General features: G+C 38.2%; 1 protein-coding gene and 1 pseudogene across 1 annotated transcript in view; both read right to left on the bottom strand.

Annotated features, from left to right (window-relative positions):
- The window catches only part of ENPEP (glutamyl aminopeptidase), an 87,995-nt gene that overhangs the window by 23,515 nt on the left and 36,834 nt on the right, over positions 1-27,646 (bottom strand). Inside the window, exons 7-11 of the mRNA XM_024551066.4 lie at positions 25,503-25,637; positions 23,487-23,552; positions 17,861-17,926; positions 17,607-17,758; positions 6,381-6,460 (exon numbers count right to left, since the gene is read on the bottom strand). Coding sequence (XP_024406834.2) covers positions 6,381-6,460; positions 17,607-17,758; positions 17,861-17,926; positions 23,487-23,552; positions 25,503-25,637 — 499 coding nt within the window. The remainder of the gene's footprint in view (positions 1-6,380; positions 6,461-17,606; positions 17,759-17,860; positions 17,927-23,486; positions 23,553-25,502; positions 25,638-27,646) is intronic.
- LOC112320264 (large ribosomal subunit protein eL33 pseudogene) lies at positions 15,675-17,323 on the bottom strand (annotated as a pseudogene).

Genomic DNA, 27,646 nt, shown 5'->3' with positions numbered 1-27,646 from the left:
TACTGTGATTTTTCTCACTTTATAGATGAGGAAGCTGAGATCCAGGAAATTAGTAGTTAGAGACTTTCCAAGCTCATGCTACTTTCAGAACAGTTGTCAACAGCAAAATACTGTTGGTTGTTTAGTTACATAATGAAGTAATCAGGACTAAAATACTGATGCTTATTCCAGATAGAGAATGGAAGTAACATGTTTTTATCTTCTGTATGAATGTGTATCTTCCACACACATGCACAGAAAATGCACATAATGGAACCTTACTGTTTTTATAATTAGTAATCTTTTTCATTTGGAATTATATTGTAAACACCTGCAATTTTGATTTCTATACATGAAAATGTAAATTTAATGGTCACATGATACTCTATCACTCAATTTATGAATTACTTATTTTGTTTCTTGGTAATTTTATGCACAAAAGTGTTACACATTGAATGAATTAATTTTTGGGTAGGTGCTCCTTCTAGAAAATTTTTTTCTATTATTCTTAGATGATATAGAGCACAAATAACTACCATTTCCAAATTTCATGCAGTGGCTATTTAATTTCAACCCAAATAGATTTCGGTAAGAGAGCACACATAATAATTCCTTAATGTACTATTTTATATAAATAATTACAACAAACTTTAGACAACTAGACAACTTGTGATAGCCTGAGATTTCTAGGAAAATAAATATCTTTTTCTTTGGCTATAAGAATGCTGTGTTGCATTCATTTTTATGTGAATTATTTTTCAGTGTAAAATGGCAGTTTATATATTATTAAATTTTGTATATCACACAATAGTAAAACAGCTGAAAGGTAAAGGGTAGTAATTTTTACTTATGACACACAAATTGTGCTGGGGAGCTAAAAATTTCAAGTAGGATGATGCACTATCAGGATTCGGGGTCAAGAAGAAAATTTCTATCTCTGAAACTAAGACTAACATGAAACATTGTCAAACGCATCGCTTATCCATTTGTGGCAATGTCTTCACCAAGTTACTTATTCAAGAAAGTGTTAATGGTTCTGTCCCTCCTCAAACTCAGCACATGGCCTAGAGAATCTCCCAGAAAGGAAAGGCATAATATTAATATTTAACATATCATAAACAGGAATCTGGAACAATGAAAACTGGCTATCCTGATGAAGGTTCTCATGGGCTGTGATTTTGGCGATGGGGAAGGTGTAATTGCAAAGAAGAGTTGGATGGACAGTGAAGGATAGTGTGTCTCCAGTCTGTCCAGGGAACCAGGTACCTAGTGGGCTGGTATATGTGCTCCAGGCCTTTTGACATATCTGCTCCTATAGAGAACAGTGTATGTGGCAGAGACCTGTCAGTTACTTAGCACACCGTTCCCACTGCCTCCTGGGTACACAGCTACACTGTATTTGTTAGCCTACTTTACAGTGAGGCGGCAATACACGACTGAAAACTGGCTATGAACGTGGGCAAAACTAGTAAGTGCCCTTCTAGGTTTGGTGCCTTCATTATCTTCTCATGTCATGGGACCAAATGCCAAAGATCCAGCAGGGGAGTCCAAGATCCAGGAGGGAGGTGGAGCCATAAGAAGTAAAAAAATAATTTCTAAGTCCTTATATGGGGGACAACCGCCTAGGAGAGATGGCAAGTCAAGAAAACTTCTCTTGGACTATTGCATGAACAAGAAATTTTTATTTCATGCAGTCACTACTAATAGCCTCTAAATTAAATAATTAGACACCCCTGGTTAATGTAGCACATCAGGCTACCACAGTACGACAGCTCTAAATAACTGATCTACCTTAGTTCTCCCTTTATCCTTATTAAATAAACTTTCTTCCTGGAAAGAGATAACCTCATTACCAGATATGAGTATTCTGGTTCACCTTGGCAAGCATATTCTTATTTGTGTAAATAATAAAATAATGTTCTGAAACTCTTGACTTATGTGAATAAATCTTCCAAGACTTGGTTGACCAGGGCTGAATTAATGAAACTGAGCTTCTAAACCTGCAAAACTGAATCATTAATGATCCAATCAAAATCTAAACATTCCATAAGGCTCAACTTGAAAGAATAAAGAACATCTCTTGCTCTTTCTTTGTTATTAAATCTTAAAATATATTCCCATCATTATTTCAATATGAAAAATTTAAATATGACTACCATCAAATTTTAGTAATATTCTATTTATATGTAGTCAGAATTTGGCCATCTACACCATCCAGAATGGGTTCCCAAATATGAAATCAGGCATCACAAAGTCCTGATGAAGGGTTATGCCCTAGACCCTCTCCAAGATCCTATGTGTTGAGAAATGCCTATTTTAAAATATTGTGTTTTAGCAAGATCAGTTATCAGGTATCATGTGATAACCTTCAATTATTCTAAATGTTAGAAAGCGGGAGATTAAAAACAAAAAGGTGGAATACTACTAAAGGTAGATGCACTGACAATAGCCCAAATAGCAGGTAATACCTAAGACAGAGGCATGAAGGATGCACGGGTCATCTCTAAAAGCACAGCAGTGTGGTGGCGAGCAAGCCTTTATTAAGCAATGACTTACTAAACTCTTAGCAAGTTTTCAGATGCGCACAGCACCCTGTTGGGAACGGGGTGGGCAGGAGACAAGAAGTCTGACACGTAGTTTATATCTTCAAGGAGCTTATAATTTACTTTAAAAAGAAAAGACAAATCACATGAAACTTAAACAGCAATGGTGCTGTTTAAAATATAAGGTAGTAATACTAGGAATAAGGATTAATAAAACTGACAGCAAAAAATACATGACAGATGGCAAGAAGAGAGATTTTTCAGGGCAAGGTTCTCTCCTTTTGTTTTATATAGCAAGTAAATAAAAGACCTTGGGGGAAGTCCCACCATTGCCTGGGAAATTTCTAACTGATGAGTCATCAAAGCAGCCAAGAGGACAGAGGTAAGGCTGGTAACCTGAGCTGATTGCCTATTCAGTACACTTAGCTGAGAGCTGAGGGTGTCCCCAAACAGGAAACAGGAACTTAGTGTATAGCCTAAGAATGGAGCAGGCACTTTGAGGTAGGAAGAGATGACTAGTTTGCTTTTGGCTAAGTGACTGACTAGTCATGATTCTGAAGTTTCTGATAAAAATAGGTTTTGTCCTCAAAGCTCTGTGGGCATTAGAGTTTATTAATTAATTCATTGATTCATTGATTCATTCATTCAATAAACAATTACTAGGTACATGCAGGAGATATAGAAAAACAACAAAAGACAAGCTCCATTTCCTCAAGGAATATTCTATGGAAAGGGACGAGACAGATGAGTCAGTGGCTATAGGGAAAAAACGTGTTAACTAATGACGGACAGAGGAGAGTTACTGGGAGAGCCCTCTGCTCTCCCACTTTCATGCTAGTATCCACCGTCCAGAGCACAGCTCTTGCCTACACTCGGGCAAGTCTAGCACCCATTGAAACTCTACCTTTAGGCCCCCTAACTCTAAGCCTAGATGTCTCTTTCTTTCTTTATGACCTTCCCTGAACTCCCAAATCTAGGCCGGTGCTCCTCCAGGGAGCACCCTTGGCTATCACTGCAGGAGGCACTTACGACGCAATATTATATTTGCCTGCTGATGAGTCCACATCCTCCCTAAGTAGTAAGTGCCACAGGGTAAGGACTGCGCTACTTTCCCCTTCAGTTTGTCTCCATGCCTATCCCTGTGTCTGGCACATAGTTAGTCCTCAATAAATACCTGCTTGAAAGAATCGATTATTTATTTAATTAATTAAAGATGAAATTTATTATTCAAATGTTCTATATATAAATAATATATATATAAATATTGTTGTTAACTTTTTAAATTTACTGGTTTTTAGAGAAAGGGGAAGGAAGGAAGGAAGAATGAGAAGGAGAGAAACAAACAATGTGCAAGAGATACATGGTTGCCCCATCCAGGAACCTGGCCCGCAACCCAGGCATGTGCCCTGACTGGGAATTGAACCAGCAACCTTTTGATTCATAGGCTGGCACTCAATCCACTGAGCCACACCAACACTTGAGTAAGCTTTCGTTATCTGGGAAATTCACGGTGTGGAAACCTCACTTTATAAAAATTATGGGCAAATTATGTCAGTGTAAATCAATTATTCATGCTTTTAAATTTGTACACAGCAAATCAAGCAGTTTCCAAGATGTTTCTCCAACCTTCAGTTAACCAACAGTGACCAATGGGGAAAATATGTGGTAACAGTTAAACCAAATCTACTGAAAACCTCCCAATGGAATCTTGGCCTCATTATGCCTTTAATCAGGGCTATTACACATTTTTAAAGGTGTCTTCTTTCTGATTCTCAATTTTCCTTTGGCAAATGTGCTTACGAGTATGAAAACGATCCGAGGACAGTTCAGAAACAATAGAACCTAGCACTCAAACACAGCATAATCATAAAGCACCAAGACGAAATGGCATTGATCCGGGAGTTCTGGAGGAGTTCAGAAACACTCAATTAAATTGTTGTCGATGACAACAATTAAAGTCATCGTAGCATAAATGACTGAGAGAAAGTTGTGTTGTAAGAGCCACAGAAAAAGGATCTTAGCTGGACAATTGCAAGCTGGTAGAGATTACAGTAAAAGTACAAAAAAAATCACAAAAACAATTTATAAAGAAAGTAAAAAAAAAAAAACCAAAAGTGAAGAAACCTACTCTATCCACATAAAAACTTCTACACAAGTGTTTATAGCAGCATTGCTCAAAAGAGTCCAAAGGCAGAAACAATAAAAAATGCCCATCAACTGATAGCTAGGCATTTAAAAGCTGTATTGACATGACATGGGTATAACTTGGCAATAAAAAGGAATGAGATACTAACACGAGCTGTGAGAGGAATGAACCTCAAAAGCTTTATGCTAAGTGAGATGCAGTCACAAAATACTACCTACACCATTCCTTTCACATGAATTTTCCCAAGCAGGCAAATCCATAAAGACAGAACGTAGAGTAGTGGTGGCTTAGGGTGAGGGTTATGGGAGGATGGAGGTGTTAACAGCTAAAGAGTATGCAGTTTCTTTTTGAGGTGATTAAAATGTTCTAAAATTGCATGTGGTGATAGTTACACGTACCTATGAATATAATAAAAACTATTGGACTGTACGCTTTAAATGTGTGAATTGCATAGCATGTGAATCTTATCACAATAAAGCTGTTTTTATAAATAATCTACTGAAAATAGAGTAAAATTTTAATGCCAGGGGAAATAATACCTAACTAATATTTTAGAATATTTTGCAGGAGCAAATAGATATACGCAAATAAAAGATAGGTGATCTAAATACTTCTATGCTTGAGAAGCCAAGGGTGAAATTTCATACCAAATGCTATTCTTTTTTTAAATAATTATTTTATTGTTGTTCAATTACAGTTGTCTGCATTTTCCCCTCACCACTTCCCCCCACCCCAGCCAAACCCACCTCCCTCCCTTACCAAATGCTATTCTGAAACCAAGTCTTAGTGTGAGGGGGTGAAGAAGTGTCTCATGTCTTAGATAAGCAATGGTTTGGGAACACATAACAAATACAGTGGTAAAAGTATAAAAAGCAGGATTCTTCTGGGATGGGTGCTAAAACATGCCTTATATTATTTTTTCAGTGATTTGAAGGAAACAACATGTTGTAAGTTCTCCTTATTTTTATATAAGTAAAACTTTCCAAGAAAGGCAAATCAATGGAGACAGGATACAGAAATACATATATTTCAATTTAGGTGAGCAGAACAGGCACAGCTGAATTTTAACACAGGCAAGTCCCAGGTAATTCATTTAGGGAGACAGCAGAAGGACGGATGGATGGATGGATGGATGGATGGGTGGGTGGATGGATGGATGGATGGGTGGACGGATGGATGGATGGGTGGGTGGATGTAGATACTGGTAGTGTCTTGAGCCATTAATGACTACTCACATCTCAGAAGAGATAATTTGAAGATTCCAATATGTTGATTCGGGAAAATGGTAGGTCTAAGTTAATAACGGCATTTAAAAAACCAGGCTTGTCATATAACATTTTTAAAAATTCAGTAGCTTACTAATCTGGTATAAAGAAGTAAAGGAAAGGAAGAAAGGAAAGAAGGGAGGGAGGGAAGGAAGAAAGAAAAGGAGACGACATAGACTGATCTTCCAACTGTCGAGCACGTGACACTTCTCCTTTGAATAAGGGCGTTTATACCGTGTCAGTCGTGGTAAATCATAAAAAGAATATCTCAAGGTAGGAAAGTTCTCATGGTGGTAGGTAAGTATTTGTACACATCAATAAATTATTTAAGATATCTCATCTAGCTGCAATTTGCATTGTAAGTCCAGCTTTAGTGTTAGTTTTTACATTTGTATCAGTTTAATGTATTATATTAGTCCAAAGAAGAAATAAATTGATGACAATTACCTTTTGTTTCTGACCTATTGTAGAAAGTAATACTCGGCACATTATCTTCAGTCCATTTAACTGGAATATTCCACGTGTAACTAAAGTGTTTTAAAAAGAAAAATTTGACTTTTGTTAATAAAAAATTAAAACATATCCAAAGTAAATATAATTAAAAAATGAGACAAGCATATGTGCTTTGTAAGTGATCACCCAGTGTAGGCACTACAATGAATACAGTTAATACGACACTCTTGAGTGCTGGAGACAGGCCATGTGATTGCTTTCAATGTCTATAAGCCTCTAAAACTTAGAACTTTGGATCAAAAGATAGCTGAAGACAAAGATGATTATTTCAATAAAATGCCCCGAGGCTTTGGAAGAAAGATATTGCATAAATATAACATCATATGATAATATCGAACATTCATACATATACTTGCACATGCTCTAATATGCTATAGTTTCTGTCAAGGAACACAGAGCATTTTTAGAATTCAGAGGGCAATCTTAAAATGGTGTAAAGGAAATAACACATTTTAGAAATTATGCCGAAATTATACCACCACCATCATCTCTTCAAATTTCTCACGCTCTAAAAATCTCCTATTTAGAACCATGTGAACCAGTGCACCAAGAAAACACCATCAAGCAAGCATGTCTCAGTTTCCTCTGGCTACTTAGTATTTTCTTGTGGTGCGGGGTGGGGGCGGTTACCTTTGTATTTTGATACAATATATATTTAACATTTTAGTCTTGAAAACTCATAAAGGAGATTTTAAATGATATATGACCCCTGTGTTCATTGCAGCATTATTTACAATAGCCAGGATATGGAAGCAACCCAAGTGCCCATGAATAGATGAGTGGGTAAAAAAGCTGTGATTTGCACAATGGAATACTACTCAGCCAGAAAAAAAGAATGAAATCTTACTTCTTGCAATAGCATGGATGGATCTAGAGGGTATTATGCTAAGTGAAATAAGCCAGAGAGAGAAAGACAAAGACCATATGATTTCACTTACATGTGGAATCTAAAGAACAAAATAAACAAAATAGAAACAGACTCATAGATATAGAGAACAGACTGGCAGTTGTCATGGGGAGGAGGTTTGGGGGTGCTGGGTGAAAAGGTGAAGGGATTAAGCAGTACAAATTTATAGTTACAGAATAGTCACAGAGATGTAGATTACAGCAGAGGTAGGGAATAGAGTCAATAATATCCTGGTAACTATGCATGGGGACAGATCAGTGGTCCCCAATGTTTTGGGCACCAGAGACCGGTTTTGTGAAAGACAATTTTTCCATGGATGGGGTGGGGTGAAGGGGCAGGGAGAGGACTGGGAGCGAAGCTCAGGAGATGATGCAAGAGAAGCTTCACTCCCTGGCCCACCGCTCACCTCCTGCTGTGCAGCCAGTTCCTGACCAGCTCTGGACCAGGACCAGTACTGGGGATTGGGGATGCCTGGACCAGGTGGGTATCTGAAGCAGTAGCAGCGGGCCACTGTGTAAAGTACATGATTTTCTAACTGTTTGCTGTACATGCGAAACTAGTACAGAATAATAATCAATGTAAACTGTAATTGAAAAATAAACTAGATAAAAAACAAATTAAATGAGATCTTCAATGTCTTTTTCATTGTTTGTTCTCATATCATCTTCTATCAGTCAGAAAAATACAAGAAATCTAGGGAGAAGAGTCTGTGTTTGGGTTTAAACTCACAGTTGGCCTTGTTTCTCTTCTGTTTAAGCCCCTAATTGAAAATGGGGGAGTGATATTTCCTATTTTCAGTATATAATAAACTTTATGTAATTCGGGGAGAATATATTTTGCTATCTACATGAAAGAAATTGTGCTTTGTTTCCCAGCAACTGAAATGTTTTATAGGGATGAGTTTTTACTAGCTGTCTTGGAGGATTCTATTGCAGTGGAATATTTTTGGTTGTAAGTTTCATAGAACCAAAATAAATCATTTCTTGGGTGCTGCAGCAGACGACGTCAGTGCTCCACCCCTAACCCCTGGAGTCTCTTTGTCATTTTTGTACACCCCAGATTCCACTGTGCTTTCCCTGCGACAGCCCACAACGCACCTGGGTCTCCCTGTCGGAGGACTGCCCTCTGGCTGCCTGAGCAAGGACAGCCAGAACAGCCAGGGCACTTACATTCTTGGATGCAGCCCTCAGCCAGCGACGGATGGGCAGAGACTTGCCTCATCTGTCAGGACCTCTCTGAAGCACTGTCTCTAGACACTGTCTTCTGCAAGACCTGCTTGATATTGTACCCTTGTCTGCTTCCCAGTCCTCTGTCCCACTTCCCAGTCCGCTGCCAGTCTTTCTTAGAAACAATCCTAATGAGTGACTTTCACTGGAGTGATCACCTTATGGTCTGCTTTTAAGGAAGCCATCCTAAGAGTGATCCCTTGTAGCTTCTCAGACAGACAAAGAAGCATTTTTAAAAGTCACATCCTACCTACACATTTCACTCTTTCACTGCTCTGCTCATTGCTGCTGCATGTAAACTACTACTATTGCATTTCTCCTTGCCTGTCCCCAACGCCAACCTGATGGAAACAACAGAGCCTCGTGCACACACTCAACTGTTTCCTCTAAAATGTGGTGTCTGGGGCTGCACTGTTCCAAAAGTGGGCAGCAGTTAAACTGCTACGGTCCTGTTAAAAATGTTGCTCCAAGGTCTGTAAGAGTATCATTAAGACAAAAAGGATAGAGGGTTGAGGCTATATAGTTTTATAGTTTTAGAATCACTTCCAGGAACATAAGCAATAGAAGGAAAAAGCAAACAAAATATAACCAGAGACACTGAAGTTAAGAACAATCTAACAATAGCCAGGGCGGGGGTGGGGGGTGGGGGCGGGGACAGTGGGTAGAGGGGATTACAGGAACTACTATAAAGGACACATGGACAAAACCAAGGGGGAGGGTGGAGAGGGGGGAGGGAGGTGGGTTCACATGGGGTGGGGTGGAGGGATGGGGAGAAAAGGCATACAACTGTAATTGAATAACAATAAAAATAAAAAATAAAAAAATAAAAATAAAAAAAAAAGAATCACTTCCAGGAGCTACTCTAATTGAAGCCAAGTAAAATAATAGACTATAAAATACAAAATGTCAAGCAATGGAAATCACATCAATGAAGCAATAGAGTCTCCTATATGTTGTCTAAAATTCAGGAGTATCAGATTTCATTTTTAAAAGTATAATTCACTTTTATCTTTATATCTGACAATATAACAGGCTCTGGCAGTATTAAATACGGTCACTTTAATTTTCAATAAGGAAAGTGACTTTGGCCCAGATGACACACCTACTCCCATCCTTGCTCATTGAGTGGACTGTCTAAGACATGAGTTTGCCTGACAGCGAGTTCCCCCTGATGGAGACGTGGATGGCGCCCATTTCTAAGAGATGGCTGAGGCCATAGCGTTAAAACCATAACTTACACCATTTGGATTATAAAAAAGTTTCTGGTCATAAGAATTCCCTAACCTGGGAATATTTAAACAGCGAGAAAGAGGAGGATGCTATTGAGTTTATAGTGCGACTTAACCAACCACTCTCCACCTGTCACGAATATATCTAAACAGGGAGTGGGAGGCCACTAGGGTTGGAGAAGGAATTCATTACTTTCTGGGGGCGTGAAGGAATATATTACAATCTAAATTTTCAATCAAGTGAAAAATATGGAAGAATGACTTTTGATATGTCTTTATCTCACTTATTTGCTCAGGAGCAACTACCGATTTCTAACAAATGGTCTCAACAGGGAAGCATCTGTTTCCCAGGTTAATTTTTCTATGCATATGTAACTGTTTTTTTTTAAATGGTACAATTTGATTGAGTTTATGATAAATGAGCACTAAAAAATCATGCATTTATCAACCTAAAGTAAAAACAGTAGCTGAAGGTAGACATTAAAGAAAATATTAGAGAAAATGCAAATGTTAATATAATTCCATGTTTTAAAACGTGAATGCAATTTATAGTTTTATTATGACTTAAAACATAATTTTAGATGTGAATATATATTTAGTTCACTTCTAAATAATTGTTTTTTTTCTGTGTGAAGAAGAATCCAAAACCAAGGAGTAGTTTAAAAAATCCAATTTCTCTGGTTCACAAACAGTGTTATAAGTCTTTGGCCCAAGGAATCGGTGGGTACATAAGACAGAAGGGAGCAATTACTGTGATGTTCTCCCATTGGAGGTTTGTTTCTCCAGACAGAAATCTTTTTTTCAATTTTAAATACAGCCAATCTAATTTGCTAGAACATAAAACAGTAACAATAAAATAAAGTTTATAGTTAACAGGGCAATCAGACTTTATTATGTTGATAACAAGTCACCTCTCTGTTTCCATTCATTCTTATACTGTGAAGAAGAAAGAGTGAAAAAAAAGTTTTTGTCATCATAATTTGTGCTTTCCAAAGTAAACAACAGGTAAAGAAGTATACACAGATACTCCCTGACTGATCTCATTTGGTCTAGGAACTCAAATTTTCCTTTGTTTTGGGGAGAACTATTAATTTTCAGAACTTGGATGAGCGTATGATATGCAGTGTCTCTGAGGTTCCTTTAGGCTGGGAGAGCTGCCTGCCTGAGGCCTGCTGGAGGGGGCTGGGAGCAGGCTCCACAGGGAGCACGGCGGACTTCCTCCGTGGTTCTCCATTGCAGGTGCCAACCAGTACCATGCAAGTAGCTCGTTTAACAATTCTCAGTGCTCTTCATTCTCTGAGGCCACGGACAGAAAGTATTTTGCCAATTTGAATTTTTGTAAACACTGAGTGTGCTGTTGGTGACTTAATTCCCAAAGCTCTGAACCGGAAGCCAGAAAACAGGTTCTGTTACTTACCGCATAGAGTACATGTCACAAAGTGTGTCTGTAAAGATCTTGCATTTCTCTAGAAAAATGGCTATGAACACTATACAACAATATTCTAAAAGGAGATTGTTTTTGCAAAATGCATCTGACCGAATTCCCTGAGTATTGTTTATTCTTTAATTAGGACTTTGAGCTCAGCCTAAACTTTGAAACATCGGCCACAGCTCTCCAGCCACCCACAGTGCAGCGCATCATTCCATCGTCTCTCCCGTCTCCCCACAGCATTGCCAACTGGTCTCCCTGTCCCACTCTTTGCCCTCTGATGTGTTTGTTCTCCACAGTGCAGCCAAGGGGAACTTTGAAAAATGTAAATAAGGTCCACCAATTCTCTCCTTAAAGTCCTTGAATTAGCACACCTCTGTTCAACACGGTCTGCGTGCCAGGCATCTGCTTTCCTCTCCAGCTGCATCTCCCACCACTCTTCCCAGTGCCTCCCGATCGCCCGGTTTCTTGCGGCCAGACTGCCTGTGTTCAAGTCCCCATCGCTTATACTCTGTGCAACTGTGCATGAAGTATTTAATCATTTGCTGCCTCTGCTTCCCCATCCGTTGTAATAATACACTATAGAGGGTTTAAAATAGTGCCAGCTACTTAGAAAATTCTCAATGAGTGTTGCATGTTACACATTTCATGCTCCTTTTTGACTCCGGAGCCGTCAGGCACATAGTTTCTGTTTTGAACATCCTTGTTGGTCAAACCCCCACAGCTTAAAAATCACTTCCTCAAGAAAGAAAGTCCTCTGTAGCCCTCCTACCCCCCCCCACCCCACGTCCTGACCTACTCATTAACTCCGCCTGAATTTGCCAGTGGATACGTACAACAGGAGAGAATAATTGCTGTGAAACTTCCGAATGGAAGCTTCTTTCACAAGAGAGAAACACTTTTAAATTTTAATATCTAAAGGCTCCACCAGTATTAAATTTGGCCAATCTAATCTGCTAGAACATAGAACAATAACTATAAAGAGAGGAGGTTACAGTTCTTAAATAAAATACTTTCTGAGACATTTCACATCCTATAATTCTCCTTCCTCGTGTTATCCTAATTGCTACTGAATAATTGGTCAGTGATGATTTATATATGTGACTATAAAATAAGGCCAATGAGACTATTAAAAAAGAGATAAAGAGGGTGAAAGGTCTTTCCCGTGGAAATCAGGCAGTGAAGATTAGAGGCCACCTGAGTTGGGGTGGGTGCAAAATTTTTTTCACAAGAACTGTATTAAGGAAGGGACAATGAAAATTAGCATGGGTGAGACTGGACGATGTCCAAGGGGACCAGTGCCACACTGTGTTGCTCCCATGTAGCCAGGATCCAGCCTAGGGAGAGGCTCAGCTGGGTAATGGGGGTCTGGAGTGATAACCCCAGAGGGGTACACTGAGGGGCTGGAGGTCCCGAGATCCTGATTTTTGTTCTCTCCAGCTGGGAGTGGCTGGCACTTCAGAAACATATACAAAAACAACCCGTCAGTTATACACGAAGGGACACAGTATGAAGATTTTTGTACAAGTAGCATTTATACAAGGGTGATGAGCTGTGAAATTATCAGCTGTGTTGCACATGTTGTCAGCTTTTACATATTTCAAATTTTTAAAAGTCTGGCAAACTAGAGGAAATGACATATTTGATTTGTAATTTTAATTGAAATTCTTAGAGTACCTTAATTCACAGTTGTATTTGTCTAGAAAGTTCCCGATTTTGTAGTTAAAGGTTTGATTCTTAATATGTTGAAAATGCCCAAGAAATTTGATATACTGTATTTATAAATTTTAATTCGTTAAATTCATAAAAATGTATAGGAAGGTTTTTAAAATTAGATTTATAAATCTGTGTCTTTAGGTGTTTGTATTTTGAAATTATAAGTGGAATTTAATGAAATTTTAAGTGATGTTCAAAAATTTCTTATAAGTGATACATGCAAGGGAATTTGAGTTTGTAATTGCTGTTTAAGTGCTCAGGGAAACTTCATTTGAATAATTAGTAAGTAAAACATCCTTAATCAAAATCTAGAAAAAGGATTGTTGAAAAGCCACAGTCTCCTTCTCCATGCTTCCCACAGGCCAGCACCTCTTAGAAGCAACCTCTTTTAAATGCTTCTGGTTTTAACTCTTCCAATGTCTAACTCCGTAACTCTCAACACCTCTGTTTTTTTAGATAGTATTTATTAACTCACCCAAGAAAGAGGGTGATTTAGTTACTTATATTACTTTCTCATATTTCCCCTTTTAACAGTCAAAATTTAATAAAGTAAAATTATTATTATTAGACTTTCTGTAGGTCACAATTGTTCCTTTAAATAATATACTCATTCTGCTGTTTTTCTTTCATAAATGTGAGTACTGATACTCCTTCTAACTGTAAAGGAAGGATATCTTGTGGAGTACTGGTAATAAACTGGCTTAGGGGAGGAGGGTGTAGTATTAGCTCATTTCCATTAACTCACATTATGACCAATTATTTCAAGGTACCAGCATGATGTTACTGCGTTAGGATTGGAGCCAGCTCCAGCACATGACTGAATTAGCATCTCAGCTTTCTTCCACCTTTCTCCCTCTTCTAGCTCCTTCTTTGTCACCTTTTTTTTATTATTACAATGTTGAATATTTTTGTTTACAACCTACTCTGCCACCATAATAAGATTTCTATATTTGTTATCCATTGGTTGATTATAAAAGTTAAAAGCCAATAAATAACATTTATGGAATTATACTATACACAAATTATTGGACAAGAAGTGTGTTGGAGTTATACAAAGTCTGTCCAGAAGATATCTAGCCATGTAATATGAAAAATAGAGACATTTATTGAAGAAGATACAAGAAACATTGTACACAGGACAATGACATCTCAGTCCCCCTCAAAGTAGGCACCTTGGGACCTCACACAGTTCTCCTGATCGCCATCAGCTGCCCCACTGTATTTTCCTGAATCTCATCAATGGTCTGAAATCTCTTCCCTTTCAAAGGTGATTTTAGTTTTGGGAAAAGCCAGAAGTTTCAGGGCATGAAATCTGGGCTGTAGCGGGGCTAAGTTACCTGGGTGATTTGATGTTTCACTAAAAAACTGCACGAGACATGACACGTGAGCAGGTGCGTTGTCTTGATTAAGCTGTCCATCACCAGTTGCCCAAAGCTGTGGCCTTCTGAATCATCCAAATAGTTTCCACAGAGGAATGTTCAAGCTTAATGCAAAATTTGATGCAGATTCGTTGCTGTACTCGCTAAGTCATTTTGAATGTGATGGTCACACAGTACACATGCTCACTCAGTGGCGTCTACTGCCCCAATTGACGAGTACAGTGATGTTGTCATTGCTCATCCATGTGCAGGCCAGTCCTCTCTCCTTGGCTGCCCGGTTACATTGAAGTCACGAAAATCATTCATATTATATTAACAATGGCTGGACTTTTTCTGGACAGGACTCCTATGTCCTTCTCTACAGTCTAATTCCATGGCCAAGAGTCACGTAAATAAATAAAATTTCCTCTAACGTCCTAACATAAGGGTCAAATGGACCCTTTTTTCTGATACTTTACCAATGGCATGAAATCATTCTACCTGCTTCATATTTTTAATCACAATTTTTACATGTAACTGTTTATTTATCTCTTTATAGTTGAGCAAAATGATGGGCCTTCATCAAGTCCTCAAGTTTTTCCATCCTCCCACTTTTTCCTGGAGATCACCCACCTTACCCAGGCACCTGCTCTGACGCAGGGCCCTGCGCCCTGGATCACTGTTGGCCTGGGTTTCCTTTCCTGGCTTTCTTAGGTAGGATGCGCTGTTGCCTGGATCTCATTTCTTCTTTTATTGATGCATTCATATTTTTTTGTCCCTCTTCCAAACCTCCTGGAGCACAGTCTTAGCAACTTATAAGAAGTGCTGTGTGGAAAGCATTTTCTGGGACTGCATGTCTGAAAACATTTTCGCTGTGCTTTTTTGGCATTTGGTTTAGTTTCACTGTGTAGAGAATGGGAATGGGTTGAAAATACTTTTTGCCTCATCGCTTTAGATGGTTGCTCCATTTTCTTCTTGCATTCAGGGTTGATGTGAAGAAGACTAATGCCCCACAAACTCGTACATCCTTGTTTTCTGAAATTTAGGAGGCCGTAGCTAGGTATCTGTGCACGCAATACAAAAACATGTGTACTCAATGGGGTCTCTTCATCAGAATCCTTGTGTCCTTCATTATTTCTTTTTTTTTTTTACTCTTTAAAATAGATTTTATTTACTTATTTGAGAGGGGAGGGAGAAAAAGAAGATGAGAACCACAGACATGTGAGAGAAACATTCATTAGTTGGCTCCCCTTTGCATCTTGACCAGGCACTGAACCTGCAACCCATGTCCCCCAACCCAGAATCCTTTGCTTTGCCAGAGGGCCCCCAACCAAGCCACACGGTCAGAGCTGTTATTTGTTTATCAATAAGTGTAAATCCTGGAGGGGTACAGCATTACACGGATTCTGTGTCCAATGGCCTTAGCAGGAAGGTTGCTTCGGAATTTAGCGTGAACCGTGTCACTGTTTCCAGCAGCTCGAGTTCCCTTTCCCCAGATGACTCTGGTTTTGTTTGGTTTACCACCAGGAGTCACTGTGTTGTTTTTTGCTTTGTACACATAAGCACATCTCTTTCCTAGATAGAATTCAGTTTCATCTCGAGCATAAACACCTTCAATTTTAAGAAGAGCTGTGTGCTTCCTCTGGTTCTGGAGACCCTGTTTATAGCCAGCAAAAATGGCCTTGGACCACAGCCTTCCAGACCTATTTGTTGTTGTAGAAGTCCTGTTTCTGGCAGGCACCACAGGATTCAAGATGGCGAAAAAGACCTTTATTATTTTTTGATATAACTTGCCCCTCAAGTTTCTCTGTTTTCTTTAATGTGCGGCTTCTATCAGTTGGCTGCTAGACTTTCCATATTTGTCTTCTCTTTCCTATTTGCCAGTTCTATGTGTGTTTGCCTTATATTTTTAGAAAATTCCCCACATTTATTTAGAGTTGGTCTATTAAATGTTTTTACAATCCAAAATTTAATCTTCTAGAGATCTTTTGTGTTCTCATTTTATCCTTTAAAAGTCATTCTGCTCTTAGTTAATGGGTAGAATAGTTTCTTTGATCTCTCACTCTATTCCACAAATTTATTCTGTTTCCTCAATTATATTTCTTACAGAGACAGGTGTTATGTTTGTTCAGGTGGGATTTTATCCTTTATGATTTTAGATTCTTTTCATGTGTTTTTTTATCCTTGATCACCCATTCATATTTAAGAAAGGACAAAATTGATTACTCTTAGTGTCTTGTATGTAACCACTCTACTGTTGAGAAGGGAGTCATTACACACACACACTTTATTGATTGATTTTAGAGAGACAGAGGAAAGGAGAAAGAAAGAGAGAGAGACATTGATTTGTTGTTCCATTTATTTATGCACTCATTGGTTGATTCCTGTATGTGCCCTGACCAGGGATCAAATCCACAGCCAAGCATATGGGGACAACACTCTAACCAACTGGCCAGGGCAGGAGTCACGTTTTTTTGACACTGTCTTCTCCAAAGAACAGGAAGTCTGACTGGGAGCTCTGTGCATGAATGAGGGGAGCTGGTGTCTCCTCCCATCCATCCTACCGTAACGAGGCAAGATTTACTCTGGATGTCTCAACCTAAGGGAAATCCTTAGCTCTCCTCTACTGATTAAGTCAATTTCTTTAGACAAAAAAAACCCCCAAAAACAAAAAACCTCGGGACTTTTGCCTTGGGTCATTGCCAGACTTTGCCAGACTTCTGAGAGCTCTGTACAGAAGGAAGAATGGCAGTAGATAAAGGGAAAGCAGAGGGCAAGTTCTGAGGCTACAATGTCCTGAGTCTAGAATTCAAATTAGTTGCCTATTTTCAGCCTCATTTCTCACTGCTGCCCCCAACTCTTCTCGCTGACACTGAGCCCAGAGCCTGTCTAGGGCAAGGGAAGATCAGCTTTCACTTACACTGCAAGTGTCTTTTCATTGGCTGCATCTTCTTTACTTTGTATTTTGTCAATATTTCTCCTGTTTCCTTCTTCTAGAATGCTCTGGTACATGTAGCCCCTTCCCTTTCTTTTCTTTTCTTTTCTTTTCTTTTCTAAGTTTCTTTCTTTCAGCACTTCTATTTCTTTATTCAGTGATATCTGGGAAGAACAGGACTTTGATGCATTTTGAACCTGGAGACCACTGAGCTATTTTTAAATGCCTTTGTTTCCCTAAAGACACGGTACTTTTATATTACCACCCATCAATCATGTACTGAAGAGCAAGATCTAAACAAATGGCCATTATTTCCATCAAATTCCTGCTTTTCTCTTGAAATGCATTATAGGCCCTTACCCAAGATCTGAAGGTGGCTGAGAAGGATTAGCTCTTGCGTCCAATAGAAAGCGTTTCTGTATGATGGTCCTCTTATTTTCCACATTTAGTACAGGATAACCCATCTGTTTGGTCCAGGTGTCCATTACTTCTTTCACTGGTAGATTACTTGCCTAAGATTTTAAAAACAAGGGATAATTAATCAGATAAAGGAACGATTGGTAAATCATTTGTTAATAAAACAAAGAAATATTTGGGTACATACTCTTCCTTACCTCTTCAAGTGCTCCCCAAAAATCTGAAGTTTTTGCATTCTTAAATTTGTATTTTTTCAAATAAGCCTGTATGTGAAAGATAACAAGTTCTTTAGGAGTCACTGTTTGCTTTTCTCTTGCTTTCCCAACATGACCTGAACACCCTGGAAATATTTCACTGAGAAGTATAAGATAGCAAGTGTACCTAGAATGAAAATCAAATGATACACTGTATGAAAAGCATTTTTAACCTAAAAAAACACTGCACAAACAATAACTTACTTATAAAGCATAAGAAATATTTTTCTTATTAATGAGATAGGGTTTTTTTTTCATCAATGGAATTGTGAACAAGAGAGAGAAAGAGTTTCATTTCTCCAGGACAAGCAATATAAGATACTTACGGGGAGTCAAGTGTTCAGCCGTCAACAGTCCCTAACATTTCTGATCCACTCTGAAGAAAGATCCACAGTTCTGTGATTTTGCTTAGTGGTGCAAACCTGTCCACTACCGGCTGCATCTCCTACCTTCATTTATACTGCTGTTCTCTCACCTCGGATGCTATATGACCCCATCACACACATGAAAGATTAAAGTGATGTGCAAACATAAAACAAAGGAGCTTGGCTCTAAGCCAGGGCTCGGCAAATTTTTCCTATAAAAACCTATACAGCAAAGATTTTAAGTGTTGTGGGCCATAAAAATCTCTGTTGCAGCTACTCAACTCTGCCTCCACACCAGAAAAGCAGCCATGAGTAATATGTAAATGAATGAGCACGGCTTTCTTCCGATAAAACTTCCATTTATGCACACTGGTATTTGAATTCCCCATAACTTTCACGTGTCCTGAAATAATCCTCTTTTACAGATTTTTTTAAGCCATTTAAAAATTTAGAAAGAATTTTGTTTGTGGGCCTTACAGAATTGAGTGGCGGGCCAGACTCTGCCCACCGGCAGCGGTCTGCAGGCCCTGCTCCACAAATGAGTGTGAGATGAGTATGCAAGCCTGTGAATAGCGACGATAACGATGGTGGGTAAATTGGGGAAGTTATTCACTTTAAATAAGTCTTCACTCTTCAAATATTTTTAAAATACAATTTTTAAACTAGAGGACTTCCCTTGTAGGCAATTCTACTCACAAAAATCTCTCTACATCTGAGTTTCCGGATATAATGTGACATCTCCCAGAGCACATTCCCTGTCTTCTCCTAACCTCAGAATCGAGCCCACCCCTGCTTCTCCAGGAACCCTTGCACTGCTCCCCCTGCATCACTCCTCTGTTTCTCTCTAGTGTGGTCCCGCTTAAAACGTGGGACGTCTTTGACAGAAGCAGAAGCTTCTTTAGCATTCTTTCAGCTTTCAAAGAAAATAACTAGTGGTTGACTTCGCACATATAATGTTCACTCTAAGTTGCTATAATTTTTAGGAGGTGCTGTACCTAAGTCACATTAGCTTCTAAATCCCTTTCCTTTTTAGGCATGGAGAGATAAAACAGCATTGGCAGACTGCTCCACGGAGCCTGAAAGGGCCCAGGCCGGTCTGGAATGCTGCCTTCAGATTTGTTCTTCTGGTTAGTCCACCAGTCAGCCCTGCCACCAGAGGGCAGGCAAAGGAAGGGAGAAGAAAGGACAGGTACATACTCTGTCAATTTCAGGTATTCATTCTAGAGTTTGCATAAATCACTCATTTTATCTTAGTAAAGTAACTGCATACTCAGAATACTAATAATTATAACCATAGATATCTGTTAATTACAAATTCTAGTTAATAGTAGCTTCTTAAAATTAATTTAGAGGAATTTATTAGTATTTTCACAATGTCTTGAGCTTAGAAATGAGCCATATTGGAACTGGAAGGGACCTTACATATTATTTAATACAGCTCCCATATTTTCAGGGAGGAGCAAAGGAAAATGGTGCTTGAAGAGGTAAAGAGATTTGCCTGACATTACTATGTAAAGAATTCTGAATCCTGGACCAGTTTGTGTGGTTTTCATCACTGCAGTTACTGTTACTTTTTTAAAATTGTATTTGCTTGCTTCTACTGATCTAGAGGTTAAATGAACATTTATACTAATAGGTACTCATTTTGGACACGCAGAGGGCCCACAGACATATGAAAAGATGCTCAACATCACTAATCAGGAGAAAAATGTAAATGCACACCACAGTGAGATATCACCTCACACCTGCAGATGCCCATCATCAATTAATCAACAAACTACAAGAGCTGGTGGGAATGCAGACTGGTGCAGCCACTGTGGAAAACAGTATGGAGGCTTCTCAAACAACTAAAAATGGAACTTCCTCATGACGCAGCAATTTCACTTCTGGTATATATCTGAAGAAACCCAAAACACTAATATAAAAAAATATATGCAATACTATGTTCTTTACAGCATTATTTACAATAGCCAAGATATGGGAGCAACCCAAGTGCCCACTGATAGATGGGGATAAGAAAGCTGTGGCACATACATACAGTGGAATGTCACTAGGCCATAAAAAAATGAAATCTTACCAATTATGACAGCACGGATGGACCTAGAGGGTATTATGCTAAGTGAAATAAGTCAGAGAGAGAAAAATAAATACTATATGATTTCCCTTATATGTGGGATCTAAAGAACAAAATAAACAAACAAAGTTGAAACAGACTCACAGATGAACTCAGACTCAGAACAGACTGGTGGTTGCAGAGGGGAGGGGTTTTGGGGGAGTGGGTGAAAAGCTGCAATGATTAAGACATACAAATTGGGTGTTACAAAATACTTACAAAGAAGTACAAATGGGGAGTTACAAAATACTTACAGAGATGTAAAGTGCAAAGTAGGAAATACAGTCGATAGTATCGTGATATGTATGGTGCCAGGTGGGTACCGGCAATATCAGAAGCAACACTTTGTAAAGTATATGATTGTCTAACCACTATGCTGTACACCTGAAACTAATACAGAATAGTATTAAATGTAAAAAAGCCACTCATTTTATTTTGTCTAGATTTGTACTTCTGAATGTTCTATACTAAGAAATTTTCTCCTTCACCTTGAAAGATCACAATTCCAGTAAAAATTTCATGATGACTTAGGTCAACCAATAATAGTCCCTCAGAAAAGGAAAGGACCATTGCTATTACCAGTATCACAGGAAGGGAAAGAACATTTTCCAGCTGAGCCATTCCTGTGTTATCAAGGGTACTACTGACAACTGGGAGAAAAAGAAAGGATGGATATGTTTCTGAGCTTCTGAACATTTCATGACCATACTGTTACGAAGGCACTATTATCTATTATGCTCTGTTTCTGGATGAGCACAGCCTTAAAGAGCTTCCAGTTGGTGCTTTTGCTCTTATTTCCCCTCACTCCACACCTGCTTTGCTGTCTAATCTGTGCTTGGGGAAAGGCGATGAGCATGAAAGAGAAGAGACAGCCGGCCACCCCAGAGCTAGTGCCGCACCTGGTTAGCTAATAAAGAGCCGCTTTTGGCATAACGTTAGTATTTGCAAGGGAAAGATCTCAGACAATGACAGGCAGTACGATGATAACTCAAGGTAAAATTCTGTTTGCATCCTTGAACTATGCGAAGGGATGTTCCAATTGGTGTGAGAGTTTATTGAGGCTTATTGAGTGTGGCCTCATATACTATTTTCAGATTTTAGCTAGTGCTTAAAGATTGGAGGAAAAGAGTTACTCTTTTGCAGGGGGTTTTATTTTTATTTATTGGTAAATTCACTTCATAGCACTATAATAGTATGAAACCTTAATATCTATTTTTCTATTCAGCTTCTGGCGCCATCTATAATCACAGTTAGAGTGAAGGAATACAGTTTTAACTTTAGGAATATTCATTTTAGATAGGGCTGCATTTTTAACTAATTATTCCACAGATCCTGGGCTAAAGAAAATGCAACATTATTATTGAATTATTAGAGTAGTTACTCACTTGTAAAGACTCTTCCAGTACTTCTCTAAAGAAGTTAACATGAAAAATCGTTTAATTTAAAGTCAGCTTTGAAGAGTCCAGGAATGTTTTGTTCATTAGTTTAATTTGGAATGAAAATGATGAAAATGGAATTTTAATTTTTTAAAAAGGAATTGCCTGCTTATCTCTGTATTACTTATCATAGACTATCCGCTCATTCATTCCAGAAACATTTTTGGGATCACCTAACACGCGTAAAGCATCCTGCTAGGCACTGGGGGGCATGCACAAATACGGATGGCAGAGTTCCACACCAACGGTGCCTACACCGAGCAAAGATACGAGGAAATCTGGGTTTGAGGCGGATGGAAAGCTTACAAGGTTTTCTAATGTACATCTAAGAACAGGCACATAGCCTCTCCCTTTCCACCTAATGTCCGCACAGAATACCTTATCGATGGACAGAAGGAAAAGGTACTGATGTACTCCCTGAATATTTCCTAAATCTTAGTCTTACTTCTTACATTAATAGTCACCTGGGAATTTTTGTATCAGGTAGAAGGGGACCATTTCCTTTGGGGGCAGTACAGACAGTACTGCCACATAGGCAGACCTGGTGGCAGTGAGAGTTACAGGAACCGCCGTCCCGTTACTCTTCGGGAAGGCTAGAGGGCCGCTGCTCTGACCTGCGCCCTGCGTTAGCGGCTGGGCGCCATCAGCACTGCCCTGCCTAACTACCTGGGACGTCAGAGCGGGAGGCTGGCGGTGGAAGGCAAACACTAGGAAGACATTTCCATCTCTAGGCTGCAGAGGGGCCAACCTGCAGACCGGATTAGGGACACACTGGAGCTACTTCGGTAATATAAGACCCTGAGAGAATTGGCTTAGAGTCTGCTAGAAGAACAAAATGAAACCAAAACATCTAATGACAGTAATATGATTAAGTGGGATATGTGAAATGCTTTAGAAAGTTTATTGTCATTTCCATTTCCAAAAGGAAGCAGGGTCTTTTTATTTACTGACACCATCATAATAGGGATGTTTATATTAACCATTTTCAAATCCAGTAGTAAGGAAAAAGTCTTTCTAAAAACTGTAAGAGAAGACTTTAATAGATGGGTTTATATTTTTCTATCATGTTGCTATGGACTAAATTCATAAAGTAAAGCCCTAGAAATTCATACAGTAAAGCCCTAATCCTCCATGTCAACATAATCGTATTTGGAAATGAGGTCTTTGAGAGGTATTTAGGTTCAAATGTCTCGGCCACCTGAGGACCTAGGGAGCAGACAGCCATCTGCAGGCCAGCAAAACAGCTCTCACCAGAATCTGAATGTGCTGGCAACTTCATCTTCGACTCCTCAGCCTCCATAACTGTGAAGAGGTAAGTGTCTGCAGCTTAAGTCACCTAGTCTGTGATACTTTGGGGTTTTGTTATGGCAACCCCAGCAGCTCCACACACATGTAAAGGATTAGAAAACCACCACAACAAAGTAATCTGTTTAAAATTCTCCATGAAACCCCTGCCACATGGTAATTACCGACACAATGTAGGCACTTAAATGGATGTAAAATCCCTTTTTAATGTTTTGCTATGTTCTCTATCCTTGAGTAAGGAAAGTAAAAGTAAAAAGGGAATTGCCCTTAATTAATCACATATCTTAACATTCATCAGCCACATATCAGTGTAATTTACTTTTAATATCATCAAAAATGCTAAATCATACCTGACATCCTTTTTGAAAGTTCTCTGGTGATATCCAGTCTTCAAGCATTCTCAGAATGGAAGCTCCCTATGATCAAAAAGAATGAGAAATTAAACTAATAAAAAACACAGAAGGGACAAATATCAGTAGTCACTATTGTGACTAGTATTTCATGATCATATTTATGAGATTTCTTGAATATGATTCTGGTAAATTATGTGGTTATAGCTTTGTGATTTTAGGGTTATAATACCACTTGGCATGCTCCCTGTGTCTGTGTTTCTGAAATAACTTAAAGGTAAAGAGGAATCGATAAAATGGCCAGCATTTCAGTGACTTGAGGTTCAAGAAATCACTGCACTTCACCAAATGAACCAGCAGAGGGGGCTTTCCTAATGAAGGAGGAAAGTTTTAGAAATAATTGGGTTCTTTCATGAATAAGGAAAACAGTTTCAGAATAAAATTTTGGCTGTTTGTAAGGTATACTTAAATAATTGAAAAAATTACATTTAACAGAGGAAGCAGATATTTGAGGTATTACCTTGTCAACTAGTTTAATATAGGTAGATGTATAATTTAGGTATAAAATCGTTCTTCAAAAGTGATTTATTTCACTGGGTTTTCTTTAGTCTGAAGAGTCTGATTGCTACCCCTGCTGTCTATAGTCTTTTCCATGTTATAACATTAGTACTAACTTTTCCTGTTAATAGATTTTTTAATCAATTTTTTCAAGTAACTGACCAGAAAAACATTTAAATTAGTAATTTTTACTATAACTTATTGATTACTATAAATTGGTTTTGTACATAGTAGGAGGATTATAAATAATTATTTATTTCAGGCCTAATATCTCAAACCTATGGAGTATCCAGGATTCAGGAAAAAGCTGATTCAATAAATAGAAACTTCACCTTGTGAATTATTAGAATATACTCTGGATTGGAAACTTTCGTTTTAACAGAAGAAAAAGAATCACTGATGATGTGAAAGCAAAATAAATAAAAGAAGCCCGAACAATCCCATAGGGATAATATGAGAGAAAAAGACAAAAAAGATGATGCTACATATTTCAAATACTAATATACATAGACACATATAAAGCTTTTTTCCCCCACTCAAGTCAATTTTTTTAAAAGGTTTATTTTATTCTTATTCAAGAAAGGAGGGAAGTGGGGGAGAGGGAGAGAAAGAAAGAGAAACACTGAGCGATCGGCTGTCCCCTGCACGCAACCCAACCGGGGATCGCAACCTGGGCATGCGCCCACCAGGCTCGCTTTGGTCCATTTTATCTAAGATACACTTTAGTAATTATAATTTTTCATCTCATATGAAACTTTAAATATCACCAAGAATAACAAAATGTATCAGTTTTCAGTGGCTTTTGAGCAACTTAATATAGTGGGTACAGAACGATACTGCACTCAGGCATGAACGTGTTTAGAGGAGAAGTTGTAGGAGATATTGTAAGAGAAACTGGGTAACATGAAACTGTGGGTCACCGAAGATTTTCAGCAACTTCCCACAAAACTATAATGGGTAAAAATGCTTCATTTACATGTTAACAAAGTCGTCATTAAATCTTATCTAAAAATAGGTAAAAGCAATTCCTCAAACTGAGTTGGATTTAAATGCCAATTAGCAGTACAGAAGGGTTCTACTGTAAAAGGTGTCCACATACATGGCGTTTCTCATTGACTACATGGCAGAAAAAGTTTTACTGTATTTTTTAAAATCAAATAAAACAATCTTAAATTTGATGCTTAAAGTTAAAATGTTCAATTATCAACATGAGAGCTCTTATAAACACAAGTAGAAAATTTTTTAAAACTGTGATTCAAAATCTGGACACAGTGATCAGCATTGTTCACTTCCGCTGAAGAACACAAGCCATTGGATATTCAACACTCAGAGAACGTTCTACACGGTTTCTAAAGCCCTTTAACATGGTCTAACTATCTTACCATCGCTTTTAGGCATTTACTAAAAGAAAAAACACTGAGCAGGAAGGTATTACAAACAATGCCACATTTTCCTCACCTTGCTGTAGGATATTCCATCAAAAGCAGATGTTATTTCATCAGGATTTGACACAGTGACAACAATTGGGTGTGAAGACATCAAAGAGTCATCCTCTTGTACAGGTAGTACATCTTCAAGCAACATCTGTTCCCGCTAAAATGACAGAATGAACCCAAGAAATATAGTACTTTCTTCATACTGATTCATATAGCAACGTATCATGTATATAATACAAATTGGGGGAAATAAATACAAATGACTCAAAATATTCAAAACAAGCACTAAGTGTTCAAATTAATCATGTTTTCCACTAGTTGGTCTGTACTGATTATGTTACCTTCTCCTTCTCATAACTCCTTTCATTTTGCCTCTATATTTATTACAGGCCCAGAAGACACAAGCACCTGTGAATTCTGTTTCTGTTACTTCTGTGTGACTTTCAAACAGGTGCCAAACGTTTCAAGCCCTGTTTCCATATCTGTGCAATGGGAATATGATATCATCGCACAGATTTGTTCTGAGATTTAAGTGAGGAGGCAAGTTGATTTGTCAAAAATTGATGTTTAGGTTAAAAAAATTTTTTTGTCAACTAATCATTGGAACTTGGATGACTCATAATTAATTGAAGAAAACAACTTTTGCTTTAGATCTAATTAATAATCATCTTTTCATCCCAGTCCTGTTTTCTCAGCAAAATAAAGTAGTTGAGCCATCCAGTCCTATAGTCAGGCTTCCTTTATTCCATTTTTCAGTTTTTCCATTTTCTTGGACATAAGTGTAAACAAGCTCCTTTAACTGTTACAGGGGTAATGATGGCATCTACTTTTAGAATTGTGCAGCCAGTTCAATGAGCTAAAGCATGGTAAGCAGTCAGCACAGCAACGGGCATAGAGGGAAAACCTAACACAGCTGCTATTATTGTTTTGATTCTTAACCAATTAGACTCTAAAATCTAACTGTTAAATCACTACTAATAAAAAGATCATAACCTTTATTGGTCTTACTGAATTAAAAATATTAGTTTACGTTTTTCATTGTGTGGTCTCCTTTTCAATAGGCAAGGCACTATTGTCAGTCAAGTTAAACTGTGAGGAATTAAGAGAATAAAGTTTTCAGATGAGGACTTAGAAGTACCGTGCTTCCAAGGTGGATGCAGAATATTAGAGTGATGACTGCCAATCAAGGTCATTTTGACTGGGACTTTAATTCCCTCTGTCCCTGTAAGACATTTAGGTAAGTAGACAGGATCTGGTTCTCAGTGTGGGGACATTTGGCTTTAGTCTTATGTGCAGCCGACTGTCTGTGTGATGATGGAAAGTGATACTACCTTCCTGGGCATGAGATTTTCACCTGTGAACTGAGGCTCCACGATTGTGGTGCTTACCAAGCTCCCTCACGATGCATCTTTATTTACCTGTCTCTTCTACCCACAAGGCACTAATTTGGGAACTTCTTAAGGACAAATTTTTATTCAGTTTTGGGTTCTTCATAGTGTTAACTGAATGAGGAATGAGTGAATGAGTTGAAATCATGTGAGTACATTTCATTTAGAACTGCACACTATTCTTCTAGAATTTAAACAGTGTTTTGAAAAACTGCAATTGGAATGTTAAAATATTATGTATTATATACAGCAATATAAAAATGTTTTAATTGCTTATAATATCTTGACACAGGAAGTGCACCAGATTACTTTATAGAAAATAAAAGACAAAATGTTTTCATTTATATAGCTTAATTTCAATAAATTATGAAATCAGCAATTTTCAGAATAGATGAGTAGTTTCCATTAAGGGACTACATTTTTGTCCCCCAGGGGTCATCTGGAAATATGGAAGTCATTTTTGTTTTCACAACTGGAATGGGATGATTTCAGGCATCTAGTAGACAGAGGCCCAATATGCTGCTAAATATTGTACAAGAGACAGGACAACAGCCCACAATGAAGAATTATCTGGCCCAAAATGTCAATAGTTTCATGGTTGAAAACCCTGGTGAATATTAAATTAGTAAAGAAACAATTGTTACAAATTAACTTTCTCACTTTTTAAAGTAGTGGAAATTAGGAGCTTCCAGCATTTAACATTGTCTTTTTATTCTGTCCAGTAGAGGGCAGTAGTCCATACAGTATGCAACTGTAATTCTCTATTTCAAGCATCTAC

The sequence above is a fragment of the Desmodus rotundus genome, chromosome 4, assembly GCF_022682495.2.
Source record: "Desmodus rotundus isolate HL8 chromosome 4, HLdesRot8A.1, whole genome shotgun sequence".
NCBI classification, from domain to species: domain Eukaryota; kingdom Metazoa; phylum Chordata; class Mammalia; order Chiroptera; family Phyllostomidae; genus Desmodus; species Desmodus rotundus.
The sequence above is the reverse complement of the archived record's forward strand: the minus strand, read 5'-3'. Positions and strand labels throughout refer to the sequence as shown.